Source organism: Squalius cephalus, assembly GCF_949319135.1.
Source record: "Squalius cephalus genome assembly, chromosome: 8".
Lineage (NCBI taxonomy): Eukaryota > Metazoa > Chordata > Actinopteri > Cypriniformes > Leuciscidae > Squalius > Squalius cephalus.
Window position 1 is genome coordinate 9,243,471 of NC_137129.1, and position 17,938 is coordinate 9,261,408.

At 37.7% G+C, this 17,938-nt stretch overlaps 1 protein-coding gene across 1 annotated transcript in view; it reads right to left on the reverse strand.

Annotated features, from left to right (window-relative positions):
- gabbr2 (gamma-aminobutyric acid (GABA) B receptor, 2) overlaps positions 1-17,938 on the reverse strand; it is a 199,542-nt gene that overhangs the window by 26,396 nt on the left and 155,208 nt on the right. The window contains exon 13 of the mRNA XM_079877842.1: positions 10,464-10,586. Coding sequence (XP_079733968.1) covers positions 10,464-10,586 — 123 coding nt within the window. The remainder of the gene's footprint in view (positions 1-10,463; positions 10,587-17,938) is intronic.

Below are 17,938 nucleotides of genomic sequence, written 5' to 3' on the forward strand. Positions count from 1 at the left end.
TTTACCCATGGGACAAGGAGAGAAAAGCATCTCCTCAAAGACTCAAGGAGTTGATGCAGCTGTGCGCTCAGCATCTGTATGCATCCTGCCACCACACTGCTGATGCAGCAAGAAAGATGTGCACACAAGGGAGAAGAATGCTGCCCTCGCTCCCCCACACACTGATGAACAGCAGCCAACCGTCCATCCACCCAACATGCAGGTTATTCAGAGCCCTATACCAACATTTAGATGTATTATGAACACACATTTACTTAAAGCCCCCATGTAGTCAATAATTATATCCCTTAAAACTCATCTTTGATCACCAAAATTACATATTTAAAAGTTTTTTCCTTGAAAAAAATTGCTTGAATGTAACTCTACACCCTTGCCTCATTTAGTAAACGCGGATCAATGAATATGCAAATTATCCCCGCCCCCACTCACTCGCATCAGCTCAGAAATCCACTCATTGACGATCACAAGTTGACGTGATTGGTTACAAGGTAGTTTGTGATGTCAGAAACACCAGCGATGTCAAGCTGTGTTTTTGAGACTGTCTTTGGTTCACTGCAGTTTTAAGGAGAAAATACTAAACAATGGTGTTGACTTATGAATTTGCACATGGTTTGTCTTAAAGCATATTAAAAACACCACATAGACATATAAACAACATTAAAAACTTGATTTTCACCACTGGGGGACTTTAACACTTTCTAAATAGTAGTGTGAAAAAACCCACCAGTGACAATCATTTGTATTAAAAAGGCCCAAAAGTAAAATTTCATCACCACATCATTCTGCACCACAGCAAATTAAATTGTATTTTCCTAAAACTTGTGAGCTTGCAGCCTGAATGTGCTGATAAAATGTAAAGACAAACGTTTCTAATGCACTTGCTGCACAATAAACATGCAGAGAATCAATATTCATGAGTAGATGAGCAGTTCTTCTAATGAATCACTAAAAGTTGAATCAGTCTGACAAATCCTTCTCTGAATAAACTGGCATAATCTATCAGAACAGTTACTGAATTACAATTGAAAAGACTCAGAAACTAAGTTATTGGTTAGAATCAGTCTAAAGAATTCTTCACTGATTTAACTGACTGAATAGTAATCCATCAGAATTGTTATTAAATTACCATCTGACTCACTTATTGAACCGCAAATCTTTCAGTCATGTCTGACTTGAAATGAAACTGTTTTGTTCACTTAAGGTCTGTGAAACAGTATCATTATCAAAGAAGTATTCAAAATTATTATAATTACGGAATTGTTGTTGATGTGAAGTGTAGCTTTTTCCAAGATTACTACAAAAAATGTATTTCTTTTTTTATGTATTAAAATGTTACTAGATTAGTATTTTTATGTACACAAATTGGTGGGGGGAATGGGATGTATTTGGCTCCCCAGAATTATGAAATGTACCATGATATTTGAAAATTCTATAGATTCACACTGAACTATTAAGGGAAGCAATCTATTTTTTTTTATCTGTGGGTATTATGGTTTTACTACAAATACCAATGTGAAACAATGGCCATTATCCAATAACTACGGTAAATGCTGCCTGATAAGAGAGAGACACACAACACACACACTGTGATGACAATGCTTACAACAGCTATAGTGGAGACACATGGAGGACACAGAGGTATTGCAGCTATGCGTTTCTCTCTCCATTTTTCTTTCTATTACATGCCCTCATATTCGCTCTCTCACTCTCAAACACACAGACTAATGGATTTTCTTCTTTGTGAGGAGCTGTAGAGTTGAGTGTAATGGATATGTCTGGGGCCGTGATTGAGAGTGTCTGTTCAGGACCAGAAGAGAGCAAGAGAAATAGAGACAGAGCGAGAGAGAGCAAGGAAGAGAGAGAGAGAGAGAGAGAGAGAGAGAGAGAGAGAGAGAGAGAGAGAGAGAGAGAGAGAGAGAGAGAGAGAGAGAGAGAGAGAGAGAGAGAGAGAGAGAGAGAGAGAGAGAGAGAGAGAGAGAGAGAGATTCTCTATATTCCTCAAGAATGCTGATTTTTTTAGTCATTCAATTTTTTTTTTTTTTTTTGACATTATTACTTTAGTAGCAATAAGTCAAGAAACAATGGGGTTTCGGATTTTGAAACATTATTACATCATAGTGCGACGAAAGACTGCCTCCGTAGAAGATCAATGCCTACTTCTACATCATTGCCTCTTCAGCCTCGCCCACCAATTTGCACACATCATGTAGTAGTAAATACGAGACGGACACAAACACAGGATTACTCAAGCAACAAATCGATAGAGACGCCTCTAGTGTCAAGTTGTGGGAAAACACTGTCTTTGCATTGCCATCCTTGTGATCCTAACATTAAGAAAGACTCATTTCAGAACATTAAGAGTCAGTAAGGCTTTTGTTATTGTTTTGATCGAAGCCATTCGTTGTAATCCTGAATAAAAGCTTCAGTGAGACATTACAACACGTTTCGTTTATTTAAAACATGACACAGCAAATGACAATGTATACGTTTTACACTTTATCGAAAAGCATGAACGATTAATAGCCTATAAGAACGAATTTATTCATAATTCCGTTTACATGAAACACCACAAGTTATCCAGTAAGTTATAACTTTGGTCATTCCAAGTACTTACTTATTTTAATATGCATAACTGTTACCCATCATAGCAGTGGCCGTTTACTTCCAAGTCTTGAATGTGGCATGCCTATCAAAATGAAGTGTTCGAAGGAGAGGGTCAAAAACAGGACAGAAAAGAGCTTATTTACTTCTAAATCTTGATAACATTATAAGTGGACCTCAGAGAACATTATAAAATAAAACAATAAAAAAATTCAGTTCATGAAAAATTGTACTGACCCCAAACTTTTGAAAGGTAGAGTACAGTATGCAGTTATCCATGAAATTATACTCAACATCTATGGTGAATTGATGAAAACTGGGCTCCGTTTTGCCATTTAGACATCAAAAGTGACCGAAATGACCTGAATTTACCCCATCAGCATGTCAGTGCATGATAAATGGGCTTCAGAGAGCTCCAAATCTCTTGAAATAGCTGAATAAACAATATCATATTCAGCTGCAGGGGACTCAGACCCTTAACAATCTGTACATCAGATGGCCCTGATGGACAGCGCTTCTTTCTAAGTACAGGAACCCTTGACACTGTCTTTAATTTAGAAGGCCTCTAATTGGTAAATTGCATCCCCCTTATGCTCAATCAGCAGTCGCATAGCAACAGTGAGCCCAGAGACAGAGTCTGCTTATCCAGACCACATGAATGCAAGAGACAATGGGAAGACAGGATGATTTAAGAGAGATGGAGGGAGAGACATTTTCTTGGATCATGAGGAGCGAACTGGATTTCATAAAGCTTAGCGGTAAGGCCCAAAATGCACACAACCAATAGGACCCGTCACATTAGACATTCAAGAAAGACTCATTCAGGATTATGTTAAATATACACTTAATAAACCACCATCAATCATCTCTTGTCTACTACAAATACTGTATACGTCTTTGGCAACATAAACAGAGCCCCAACAAACTCCTGTCAAAATGACTGATGTGTAAGGCAGACAATAACCATGTCCACATGATCCCGCTGCTCCTGAAAGCAAGGTTTTCACTCCTGTTCCTCACACTTGATCAATGGAGGAGAGAGGTGGGTGGCTTTCCAGTCCTAAATGACCCAGTTTGTTTTGTTGAGCCATTGATTCCTGCAAACCACAGCCGTTTAACATAAGGAGTCCTACAATGCCTTTCAGATTCCTGAACACGCACGCATACACTTCTGCAAATGTACTGAATGAACATGATATACAAAACAAAAAGCTTAGGACACAAATGGACAGATGGCTTTTATTTTGGGGACCAGCTAACAAACATGCTACTGCTTATTAAACATGCTAAATGTTTTAATAAAAATGCAAAAACGCATTTTGTGCGGTGAATGAAACCACAAGGATTCAAGAGAAATGTTCACAAAATGTATGCATTTACAAAATTGAAGTCATGTTTAAAACCAAGTTAATAATTTGGCATACTGCTGGATGCATGCAATTAATGGAAATAAATAAATGTAAAAAATTATAAAAAAGAAATAGCATTTCTTATACATTTAAATAAATGAAAATTAAACAAATACATATATTATGCATTTAAAAGACAGAGGTTTTACAACTACTTTTGTTTACTTTTATACAATTTTGGTACTTAAGCAATTTGATGTCTCATGTAAAATGTGGTTTATAAAAGCAAATCCACCACTAAGAATAACTAATTTAGTAGATAAAAGGACATTATCTCTCTATAAAATGAATGGAAATCAATCAAATGTCCCCAAAATGCTAGAATATACATGCCTATTCATTAGATTGGTCCCCTGCCAACAAAGTGAATCATTCCAGCTGTACAGTCACATCAGACCCCATCACACTCCAGACCTGCATCTAAATCAATCCACTATCAAAGCGCACAAGTTTAGGCCAATTATTTCATGTATTAAAGGTTCGCCCTAAAATAAGCATTTGCACGTGAAAAGACCCCATGACTCACGGCTGTCTGCCTGTCCTCAGTCTGACACCGAGAGTGAGGAAAAACTGCCATTGGAACACTTCGAACACTTTGACAGACGGCTCCCTTTCAGGAAAATACATGAGAGAGTCCCTTATATTATATGAGCGTGTTCCTGTGTTTTTCTGTGTTCAGAAATCTGCAAACACGTCTGGTATAATGCTCTTCTCCATCATTTCATCCATCATCATGATTTGATGAATTACCGCTGCCGTGATTGATAGAAAATGTACTGAAATGTCTCTATTAAATAGTATTCGGTTTACCGTCTGCTTTCTACAGGCAGGAACAGCTTCACCTTTAATTACGGCAGGTAAATGGAGATGACTTTTGTAAATAAGATGCTATAATGCGTCTAATTTACATAGAAAGCAGGTATGTTTGTGCTGAAAAAAAAAATGACATGATGATAATAGTGCAGCACTATTTCAGCACATTTTGTGGCTGGTTAAACTGTATGGGTGGTAATTGAATAAGACGTGGGTTATTGTGCTGGAATATTGCATGCAAAAGTGACACAACTGTTTAGTGAATTCAAGAAGAGTAAAAGTACTGTATGCTGGACGCTTCGCTGGATTATGAGAACAGGAGCATCTCAATGTACTCAAAATGTTTGCATTTTGTTAGTTTAAGTTACATCTTACACACATTCTACATACTTGTCATGATGTGTGTGCATTTGCAGGTATCCGTCATTACAGCGCCTGTCCAAAGCCTTTCCCTGTATTTTTGTCTTGGGGATCAGCAATGACAGCACTGGTTTATGTGTGTCAGAAGCCTTGGCTGTTGCCATGGCAATGCCACACTACAATAGTGTGTGTGTGTGTGTGTGTGTGCAGGCAGACTGCGCTTGCTGCAGCGTCGACACAAGAACAGGAGCGAGAACGGTGAGTGTTGCAGAAGAAACCTGCTGAATGCTAATCAGCTCCTCCACAGTTTGTCCTTCATCAGACCAGAGAAACACTCAGGATCTACATTATACGTGCGCGCTCACTCTCTCTCTCTCTCTCTCCATTCTACAACACATACCAATATCCACAAGAAGAAACATTTTGTTTGTCAATCTATTTAAGGTTCAATCAAAGTTAATCCAATACTGTATTCTGTTTGTGGGTATAGTTGACAAATCCATGTCCATGAATGTTTTTTTTTTCTTCTTTTAAACAAAATGTTCAGTTTTACAGATATTTTAGTGTTTCATAGATCTATAGATTTATGTTCTATAGATTGTTTTAATGTTTTTGAATGAAGTGCTCAAAAATTCAGTAAAAACGGCAACGTGAACTGTTACAATTTAAATTGTCATTTCATCAAAGCTGAAATGATTACAGTCTTCACTCAAAAAAATGTTGAACAAATGAAACGGGTAATGGTAACAGTGGGCTACTAATAAACTAAATGTGTTTTAAATACACAATAACAAGGTTTATATATGTATCATTAATAAATCCAATTTGTTTCAATGTCATACATTTTAACCAACTGAATATTGCTTGTTCTAGAGCTAGCACCATTTTAACAATGATCATACTTTTTTATTTAAATTTTAATGGTTTTCACAATGAACAGATTTATGCTGATCTTAAGCAATATGAATAAATGCATTTTAAAAAAAAGATTATTTAAATAAAATCAAATAGATGCAAATCTTACCTGTTTCATTTACGACTAGCAAATATGCATCATGTTAAAGGGTCATTTCACCCGTGGAGACATGAATGTGTATTGAAAGTGGGTCATTTATGTAGAAGAAATGTGAAATTATTTTTGAATTTGGAGCTTTCTAGACTGAGAAAAGCCAGAAAATGTATTTTTGGCTTATGTGGATAAAAGACAACAACTCCCAGAATGCACTTGCTTCGCTGCCCTACAAGGCCACTCCCAAGCCATGCCTACCGGTAAGACAGCGCAGTTGAAAACAAAAACATCAAGGCAAGGCTAGGCTACGAGTGAGTCTCCGTGACGAGTTTGCCCAAAATGTCCGGGATTCGGCTTTTGCGTTCTACAGTCGCCATTCATCATGTTTACTGTGGCGAGCAGGACGAGGCTGAGGGGCGCGGGAGAACGGCGCGAGGCCAGTGGCGTGATTACTGACGACCGACACCTGTGAGGCACTGTTCTCGTATCTCGCACGGAGGAGCAGGTATTTTCTTAGCAATGGTAAAACACACATCAACCGATCACGCCACCGGCCTCGCGTCTTTCAACCGATCACGCCACCGGCCTCGCGTCTTTCTCCCGCGGCGCTAGCCTCGTCCTGCTCCCTGTATTACTGTGATTACTGATGAGCGCGCCTGTGAGATGCACCGGTCTCATGGGCTATCTCTCACGGAGGTGCGGGTATTTTCTTAGCAATGTTAAAACGCAAATCAACCGATCACTTGTTTAGCATTCATGTAAACATTACATTCAGATTCACCAATCGGGGTGAATTCAGTTAGATTGAAACAAAAGGTGAGCATGTAAACAATGGATGGCGACCGCAGAAAGCAAAAGCTGAATCCCGGACATTTTTGTCGATCTCGACGGCCGGACATGTCCGGGAAATAGAGTATGGTAACCCCTACTACTCAGCTTTCTTCGTCCCTGTTTTCTGCAGGTTTCTGCCGTTGAAATCAAACGCACTCGCACTGATCTGTGATAGGTCTGTTAGCGCATTAGGTCCAACCCCCTATGGGCGGGTTTGAAAGGGTGGATCTAGTGCTTGTAGTCTTAACAGAAATCCCCCCCTCTTACACTTCCTCCTACAATGACGCAAAATGACGATTTTTGCGTCATTGTAGGAGGAAGTGTAAAGAGGTAAATACAGATTTCTCTCGTCTCGGGGGAAAATGAAAAAATGTTGCATGACCATTCAATAGTATGACTGGGTTTCTAACAATGCAAAGCTTAATGCAAATGGGTGAAGTGTCCCTTTAAGTTTATTAGCTTGTTTATATATTAAAACTGTGTAATCCAAACAGATGGAAATTTGATATGAAATTCAAATGCGTTTTTTTTTTTTGTTGAGTGTTCAGTGAAAACAGTTTTGCTGCTTAATATGCTTGTGGTAACCGTGATACTTTTTTTCCGGATTCTTTGAAGAATAGAGAGTGCAAACGAACAGCATTTATTTGAAATATAAATCTTATGTAACATTATAAATGTCTTTACTGCTACTTTTGATCAATTTAATGCATCACTGCATAATAAAAGTTGTAATTTCACTTTAAACATTATTTTGCTGTTCACTAGTTACGAGAGATGCATTAAATATTGAAATATTACAATACGAGTTCAAATTTTACATGTAGTCTTTCAGTTCATATGAGGTCATAGAAACTACTATACAAATTGACATGAATTAGAAAAAGATTGCTTAAAATAGTTCTGGAAGAAGTAAAGCATGTCACACTGCAGGGCACATTTAGACATGTCATGTCAACCACCCTCATGTATTTTAGTAAAGAACAGGTATAAAACTTTAAAAATCTTCCGCATGTTTTTCTTTGTCATAATGCAGCACATATGGCCCAGTTTTTTACTTTTTACAAATGTCTGCAAAGTTTGAGTACTTAATGTGGATCTGAGGAAGCATCAACTGAGCTGGTTTTCAGCAGAGCAGCGAGTGAAGCTCTAAACACAGAAGTTTGCAGCTCACATCAATGCTGTCCGCTGCACTCAGATCTGTTTACATTCCTCCGTTTCATGTCCCTGACAGACTGTCCACTGTAATTGTCTCCAGCCTCACATACATTCATTTTAAATAAACACACACTCAGTGTCCTACAGCAGTCAACAATAGCTTATTCCTGACCCAAACGTGATGCAGCGATTCTTCAAAATAACATAAAAGCCCTAAAGTTCCATTCACACTGACAGAGTTTCAACTTAGAGGTTCCTAAATTGCTGTACTGCTGGTTACTAATAGTCATGCCTAGTAAATCCAACAACATCAGGCGACAAATCATTCAAGCTTCACTGTCTGCTCAACTTTGTTGCATCCTCAGCGGTCACTAACACTGGCATCAGATGGCCAACTTTCATTGAAAATGAATGACTTTTAAACTCTTTCTTGCTAAAATTGCAGTTGATGTGAACACCTACGAAATGGCTTTATTGAAGCCCAAAGACATTGTCCATTCCCGATTCTTTGACCTTTGAGAAACGCTTATGGCCTGAAATAACTACATATACAGTAGAGGACAGGGCAAAGGAGGAAGGAGAAGCTCGTCTAAACACTCTAGAGTGATGGGAAAGTTAATGGGCCTTTTCCTAGGACCAATCAATCTGCGCTAATCTCCCTGCCGAGAGTTCTCTGGAGAGACGGCGGCCATGATTCCATCGGTGTGACGGCAAAGTCCGCTCAGCCACATCGCCTGTTAGTCGCCAGGCCTTTCACTCTTTAACACACTAAGTACAGGGATCATACACCTCAGGAATTGACAGACAGATGGAAAGGAAAGCTGCACGCCATTAAAAACATACCTTTAAAGGGATAGTTCACCCAAACAATTTAAATCTGTCATTACTTACTCATCCTTATGTCGTTCCAAACCCTTAAGACTTTGGTTTATCTTCGAAACACAATTTAAGATTTTTTTTTTTTCAATGAAACCTGAGAGGTTTCTATCCCTCAAAGGAAAGTCCAGGTAACCAAAAACTTAGAAGAACCAAAAAGGTCATAAAGGCATTGTAAAATGAATCCATATGAATCGAGTGGTTGAATCCAAGTCGATGTGATCTCTTTATATGATGAACAGATTTAATTTAGCCTTTTTTTCCACATATAAACACATAGAGCGCATCACATATGGTAAACACCAAAGCTGATGCGAGCGCCACACGTTAGAACAAACCTCATTGGTTATTGTACATCACATGCTTAAGCTTCATGGTTTAGATGTAAATATTGTACAATTCATATGGATTCATTTTACGATGCCTTTATGACCTTTTTGGATCTTCAAAGTTTTGGTTACATGGACTTTCAAAAGAGGGACAGAAAGTTTCTGTCACAAGATGAAGACGGAGGAAGACGAAGGTACACAGGATCCAATGCGAAGTGATTTTAATAATACAATAAAAACAGGAACAGACAGAAGTTTTAACAGTGTGTGTGTGTGAAACAGGGGTAAACACACACAAAACGCAAACATAGACCGACAACTGAAACAGAGCAACTAAATACACAGTGATCTGATGAGTGTCCATGAGAACTGATGACTGGCGGGAAACTAAGACAAAGAAACACATGTGACTGAAAATAACAAACCAAAGGTCCATGAAAACAAAAACTAAGAAAAGTGTGAAAGTTTCGTTAAAAATATTCGTTCGAAATACCAGTCATATGGGTTTGGAACGACATGAGGGTGAGTAAATTAAGAGAGAATTCTCTTTTTATTTTGTGAACTATCCCTTTAAATAAAGAAAACAACCACACACAAATCAAGGTAACTTTAATAGCTATCCAATCAGGTCTGATCTTTTTGCTTTGCTTTCAGCTAAACACGTCTAATCATTGTCTGACTCAGGTCCATGAAGGCACATGACTAAATGCACATGACTAAAGCAAGCAGACGTTTAAAATGTCCAGCCCATTTTGAAGCCCTGCTCAATCACACACTTCCCCTTATGTGTCAACATGGGACGGGCTCGTGAAAATGGCTTTTTTTCCAAGCAATTGTGCCAATGTCCCACATTCCAGCTGGCCTATGTCCCCAACCGCCGTGGATGTGGGGGCAGGGCGTCTCACTTCCTGAACCAAAAAAACCGCAGATGGTAATAAAACCTTGGCCGCTACGTACTCCCCCAGTGATCCCAGCTCCCTGTGACTATGATTTAGTTGGGATTGATTAACCATTACTACCTGGTCGAGGGATTCTGCTGAATCGTTACATACAACATTAATAATAACCAATTGGACTCGCCTCCAAGCTGTACTCTTCCACAGTTCTCTTCAGGGGATCCACGATCTGCCAGCATATGAGGATGCACAAATCAATCAGCAACATCCCACCCACGATGATAAAGAGCTTCTGGTCCTTGATAATCTGGAAGAGAAAAAAAAAAAAGAAAAGCAATGGATGAGGTGATTAAGGGATGAGAAAGAGGCAGAGATGGGCAGGATCCATCAATGGGCTGTTCGCTCAATTCAAACGCATGATCTTCTCTCGCATTCTGAACCTTTGTGGATGAAAGCGCTGCTCCTGTCTGATCTTTTTTTCTTTTCTTCTATTTAACAGTGGTTGACCTGAACAGAACCTAAATCAAAAGAAAGGTCATCGCGAGGAGGCCTGCGCGTATTCAGACGGCGGGAACGAACAAATTCTTCCATGATTCAGAATAAAAATGCTAACTCGTTTTGATCTGATGTCTTTTGATGGCTTACCAATAGCCAAACCCTTGCGTCGTGGGAAACAAGGAGGTGGCGAGGAACTCTATGACCATTGAGCGCCATACTGAATTCTATCAGAATGGATGCTCTTTATCTTCAATCAAACAGAGGTTGATGGTTTCATTAAATGGCCAGACATGTGAAATAACACAGGATCATGATGCTTCAAGATGCATTAGCACAATCACTGGAAGCAATGCTTGGCCATATGACCATAGAACTTCACTTTATTGCACAAAATCTCCTTTTATCTCAGCAAACGGAAGGTGATGATGGATCAAATACGAATAGCAGTCCTAAATCCCCCACCCCACATTTTTACGGCTACAAATAGCACCTGAACTTAAAAATTAAGTTTAAGTTGTTTGCAATAGCAAATAAGTTATTTACTAAGTGAAAATAGCAGCCTTTTCTTTGCACTAACTGTAACTATTCATAGTTTGTGCAAATAGTGTCAGATACAGTTTGCACCTCAGTGTATTGTAGTACATTATAAAAGAGTGTGCAATAATAACAAAAATAACAACAGTATATATTATTATATGTATTAAAATAATGAATTAATCAAATTTCAGGACTTCCTGATAGGAACTTTATTTCAACTTTTGGAATATATTCTTTATTTTTGATGTAACAATCACTTCTTTGAGGTGATATGCGATGGGAAAAGGGAGAAGAATAGGATCAGAAATACATGGATTCGAATTTCAAATTCACATCAAAACCTAAATGGAGAGTCTCTACTCTACCGGTTGCTGGAGTGGCTTCTTTTGTCATTCTTTCTGGCCTAACCAGGAAGGCGGGCAGAGTTAGTGTAAATAGCCTTTGCCAGAAAGATGGCAATTGTAAATATACCCTCCAAAAAAATAATTACAATTGATTCTCAGAAGACTCTGTCTAGGTCATAGGTATAAAAAATGGAAAAAGAAATAACTGTTTTTAAACTAAAAAACTACTTTTCACCCCCATCTGCCATTAGAAATTTGCTAAAGTATCCCCTTAAAGTTTAAGCAAACACTGTTGCATCTGGCCTAATTATAGACATCTGTGCACGTTTAACAGGTAAGTAGTGCTTTAACATCGAAAGAATGACACACTTCACCTTTAATGGCGCTAATCATGAGCTTGTAAACCAATAACACTTGGTTTTAAGACCCAATAGTTTAAGCTTTTGTATTCACAGTTCAAATTGCTCACCGTTTGTACAAGATTATTGCAGCAGGTCTACAAGAGCATGTGGTGCATTAGTGTCAGATTGTGTTTGTGCTCAGTCTATGTTATGCAGGCCATCATGTGCTTGTGTCTGATTGAATTTACAGATGCACACATCTCTGATGCCATCTATTTGTGACAGTGTATGTTCCATAATGCAGTCTGAATGATGCATTATGCAGTATGTGGATGTGTACGTAGGTTTATGTCATAAAATAATGAATATTTTAACTTATTCTGCACCCCCAAAAATAATTCTAACTGTATATTCAGATAAAATAAACAAAAAAAAAGAGGAAGAATCAGACTGATAGACCAAAGAAATTGACGGCTTAAAGGGGTAGTTCACCTAAAAATGTAGTCTTTCAAGTCAAGAAGTCAAAATCAAGTATTTCATGCTTCTTAAAATTATGTAAAAGCACCATACTGTAAATGTATCATAAAGTGTTCCATATAACTCATGCGTTATATATCAAGTCTTCTGAAGCAGGGTTATTATCTTTAACTAAACCAAAAACAATAGTTAAAAAATTGTATTAATTGAAATAAATGTTAACTAAAATAAAACGCTTATTTTATTTCAGCAAGTTGCCAAACATGTCTCATTTCCATTTAGTTTAATTTAACACAATTAAATAACTAAAACTAAATACACTAAAACTAATAAATAAAAATGACAAAACACAGTTTAGTGCAAAAAGAAAATATGTAAATAGAATATAATTCAAAATATGAACAAAAATTATAACAATATAGCAATGATACTAAGCTCTAAGATTTTTCCGCCCTAGCTCACCTTGAGAGAAGCAACAATGTCTGATTCATGAAAGAATTTATTCATCTCACTGACTCAATAACAGCTCTCTGGATTTTTTAATGGTTTCATGATAAAGTTTTTGTTGTTGTTGTTTTCAGTCCCAATATAATTGCATGAAAAATGCAACGAGGAAGGATTTCAGAACATTTGAACCATTTTTGTCCATGTAATGAAAGTCAGTGGGGTCCAAAACAACACTGGATTCCTTAGACTTTCACTGTATGGACATAAAAACACTGAGTATCTTTTTTGTGTTGCACAGAATAAAAATCATCCAGGTTTGGAGTGACATGAGGGTGAGTAAATAATGACTCTAAGACTAAAAATCTGTGGTCCAACAAATTTTAGAGAATATATATATACCTACGTTAAACTAAAAACATGTATACAAAAAAAGAAACAACTAAAGCAAACATCACTGTGTGCTGTGAAAGCAAGCTTGTGTGTGTATCTGCTTCATCTCCCTTTGTTTCTTCACGGTCCACAGAGGTGATTGACTTAACCCTCGCTGCGCCCTGAGGGAGAGACTGTAACAGACCGCTCAGACCACCGGACCCGCACCGAGCGGCGGCTGATTTGCGATGGGCTGTCCGCGGAGTCACATACTGTGAGACTGCTTCTCAGCTTGATAAAGAGATGGCACACCCACATGCACACTCACAAAACACAGTCCTGACAGCAGCCATCACTTTAGAGTGCCAAAGCCCAGCAGTCCATCACTGTGTGGAGCGGGAGTCCGCTCACTGCCAGCTTCCTGCACACTGAAGTGCCAGAGGGAATTAAAGCCCTGAGCCTGGGCATTACCTGTCTCTGAATTTATTTATATGCAGTGGGTCTAGTTAAGAACTGCTAATTGAGTGTGAAAGTGCAATTGAAGAGAAGACACCAGGAAAAAAAAACTGACATTCAATGTATCAAGCTGGAATTACATCACATACTCCTTCTAAACGTTTGATTGGACATCTGTTATCAGGGATGACAGGATTTTTGTTGTTCCTTAATTAAAATTAAAATAAATAAAATAGATTTTGACATACTGTATACATTGCAATGTGTTCGACTTCATGAAGCTAGAATAAAGCGTTTTTTTATTTGTTTAAAAGCAGAGGGACTGTTCTTTTTGTGAAAATGATCAAAAACGCTGGCGGCGGCTAGCAATTTAAAAAAAAACTAAATGCTGGCGGGGAAAGAGTTAATAAACACTACAACAGTATAGGCTATAAATAATTAGGAATGTCCCGATCAAGTTTTTTTGTGCCTCCGATCTGATCAGTCACTGGATATTCAGTTTACTGAGCCTCGATCCGATACTTGTAAGTGTTCAGTGCAATTCAAGTACATTAAAGTTATTAAAATCAATCCAATGTATACAGGGATGTGCAGAGAGTTTCTCAAGGGCAGGAGCTCAAATGTAAAAAAGGGGCATCTATCACTACAGAGTAATTCCAATATAACAATTACTACAGTAATTACATTTATAGTAACAATATTATTATTTAGTAATTATATTTAACCTAATAATAAGATACTCTCTCTCTCATATATCTTAACCCTTTGGCGCATATTATCACACCGGTGTGATTTGAACGTTCAGTGCATCATGTGATCAACTGCTAAATTTAAAGGTGCTTTGGTGTTTTAGCTGGAGCTGAGCCACAGACAGACGCGCTCAGCGCTTGACATATGACAACTATTCCGTGTTTTCAACCACATATGGTTTATTTTAGGTTTCAGACATTTAAATACACATAAGTACTAGCAAAACAATACATTTGTATTGTACATCTATGGAAGCGGCAATAGTAATCCTTTGTATTGTAATTTGATGACGTGATCTGATACACATTGTATAGGTAACTATATAGTTTGCTCTATTCTTCTCCCTCTTCACCGGTCACTTACTTTCGTGTATTTCGGGAGAAGTGGATGAATTTTCGTGATCCGATTCTCTGAATTGCAGAGCAAACTAACATGGCGGTGCCATCGCATGTCATAGATCAACTAACATGATCATTATAAAAGGTTTTTAAATGACAAAACACACTCACGTACACATATTTGAGAATCGGAATATCAGATAGTTCATGATATAGTTAACAAGTTTGTGAATATGTTTAATAAAAAACGAAAAACGTATTAAAAGCAATACATCTATTATCCAGCACTGTTGTGGCTGCGGTGTGTCACATGACAAGCATGACACGTCACCATGGAAATAATAAGGTAATACGCTGATTTCACGCAGCCACCATTTTGAAATCGAAAGTGAGGCTCCGGTGGGAAAAACCCTGGAAGTAAAGATAAACAACAATGCCTTTGGACTACCAACCTGAAGCTGCTGCCGCGATTTACACTATTGGATGTTAATATCCAATATAGGATATGTATATAGTTCATTCCTGCTTCTTTTTTTACTTTCTGAATTATATTAAAAAAAAAATTTATTTATAAATGAATTTCACTGTATATAGTCTAAAGTATAAAAGAAATGTATGTACAGTTTTAGAATTGACACAACATCATTAAACACAACAATAGAGAGCCTAAGTCCCGCCCCTCCGCTTCCGGCTCATGGGACCTTATTTCGGAAAAAATATGTATGGAAGTCAATGGCGAGAGATAACTTATCTTTTTATTCCGTCTGAACTGTGCCCTGAACTACACATATGATGTTTGTCAATTTAAAAGGTAATTATGAAGGTCAAGAAAGTCGCAGTTTGTCATAAAACAGAAGAGTAACGTTTAGTTTTATGTGAAAATCGCTCAATGAACTACCAGGGTTATTATAGTTTTGCATTTTTCATTAGTTTTTATTTTTATTTCGTTTTGACTTTTTGTTTTCAAATTCAGTTTAGTTTTAATTAGTTTTTAAAGTAGGTTTGCTAGTTTAGTTTAGTTTTTATTTTTTGAAAATGCTTAGTTTTAGTTTAGTTTTTATTAGTTTTAGTGTTAGTTTTAGTCTTTTTTTGTAATTTGGGTTATTTGTCAGGGGCAAGATTCAAAAAAGTCGGAAAAAGTATTGTGTAATAATAAAAACATAATACAATTTTAGAAAAAAATTCACACCCCATTGAAATTCCTTTACCTCTTACAAAATCCACACACTGTACCAAAAATCTACACATCTTCTATACAGAATTCACACCCTATACAAATACCACAGCTGTACAATTTTCACACCCTATACTAAATTTACCCTATGGGGAGAGTGGGGTGATTTGTGCCAGGGGGGGGGGGAGTAGTTTCACCCCTTGTTTCTGGAAAACCATAGAAGAAATTGGTCATGTGACCACATAATTTTGAAAAGCAATCACTTTTACTCATCCTCCAAAGAAGAGAGACACATGGCATGAGAGTTAAGCACATTTTAGTGCAAAAAAACAGTTTTTTCCCTTTCAAAGTAAAATTTCTATGATTAAGGTTTTTTGATTGTAGTGTCTGAAAAATTATAGACAAGTTTGAAAACATTTCACACATGTTTTAGTGCTTTAGTAGGCTACACAATGAGTCTATACAGTTAGCATGATGTTAGCTCTTAACTGCTGGATCATGCTAGTTTTTCAAACTTGTGGGTCCGGGGTGATTTGTGCCAAAGGGCCTGGGTTAAGTTGTGCCAGATCCAGACCACCTAGACCTACATACTCACAGGGGATAATCTTGAGAAGTGAGGAGATGGGCATGCCTCATCATTGTTTGACTTAGGCCTTCCTGCTATTTGTTTAATTTAGCTAACACTGATTTCAGTTTTGAGTTTGCACTACATTATTAAAGAGAAGTTTTATTCCGTTTTTAAGTGGCCTATGTCACAATAGTATGTTTAGAAATTAGCCTAGTCACTTTATTCTTATATGTTACATAATTGACAGACAGCGCTATGTCAACAGGCATCTACTGCCAAAGCCTTTTTGCCTGAAATGAGTCACAAATATCATATATTGTGTTGCTATGGTGCTCTAAATGGTTGCTAGGGCGTAGCTTGATAGCTTCACAATGATCCTGAGAGACTGATTGGTCGTCTGAGTAAAATGAGCCCGCCCCCTTGTCTCTATGACACTGTGATCCAGAGTTATGTTCAATACAAAATCCCTATGCAATTGACCATAGTAGGAAAAACGCATGCTATGGTTTTCCAGGGTGACAATATCTAAAATAAACCTTAAATGAGTAATTTTGTATTGAATTTGTCTTGCTTTCATATAGCATTACAGTTCATAACATTAAAATGTTCTGTTTTACTTCAGAAATCACTGGCACAATTTACCCCAATGTATTCCCCTAAAGGCACAACTTACCCCGCACCAGGGGCAAGTTGTGCCATGAGACCACTTTTTCCCCAAAAGCTATATTTCTGAAACTATTTATTTCAGATCCAAAGTTATTGTTCTCAGGGATGCACCACATCCTGAAATATATGTACATCGTTAAGTTGAAGGAATTACTGCCATGGCCTCACTTTAAAGTCACTTTGAGTAAAAACTGGCACAACTCACCCCACTTTCCCTACAGTCAATAGCCTACTCATCTGGATTGAAGCAGCAAACATTAAGTGTAAAAGTAAAAAAATGACATAACATTATTTAATATTTGAATCAAAGCTTATATAGTGTTTTGACATCGACAACCACAACCAAAAAGTGCATTTTACCTCAAACTTGCGACTAGTTAACTTTCTAAAAAAAGGCGCAATCGCTTCTCGGGTCGACATTAACACACTGACAAAATTATATTCAGAATTTAAAATATTTTGATACCACTTTTTAATGTGTGATTGTAAGGTGTTCACGAGATACAGATACTAACCTTTAGCGAACTTGCTTTCAACATCGAACGAACACTCGACTCGTTCTCATGGAGACGGTGTGCACGGAGGGGCTGTGTGTGTGTGTGTGTGTGTGTGTGTGAGTGTGTGTGCGCGCGCGCATGTGAGAGACGCATGAGTGACAGAGACGGAGGGAGAGCAGGGAAAGGAAATGCAGCTG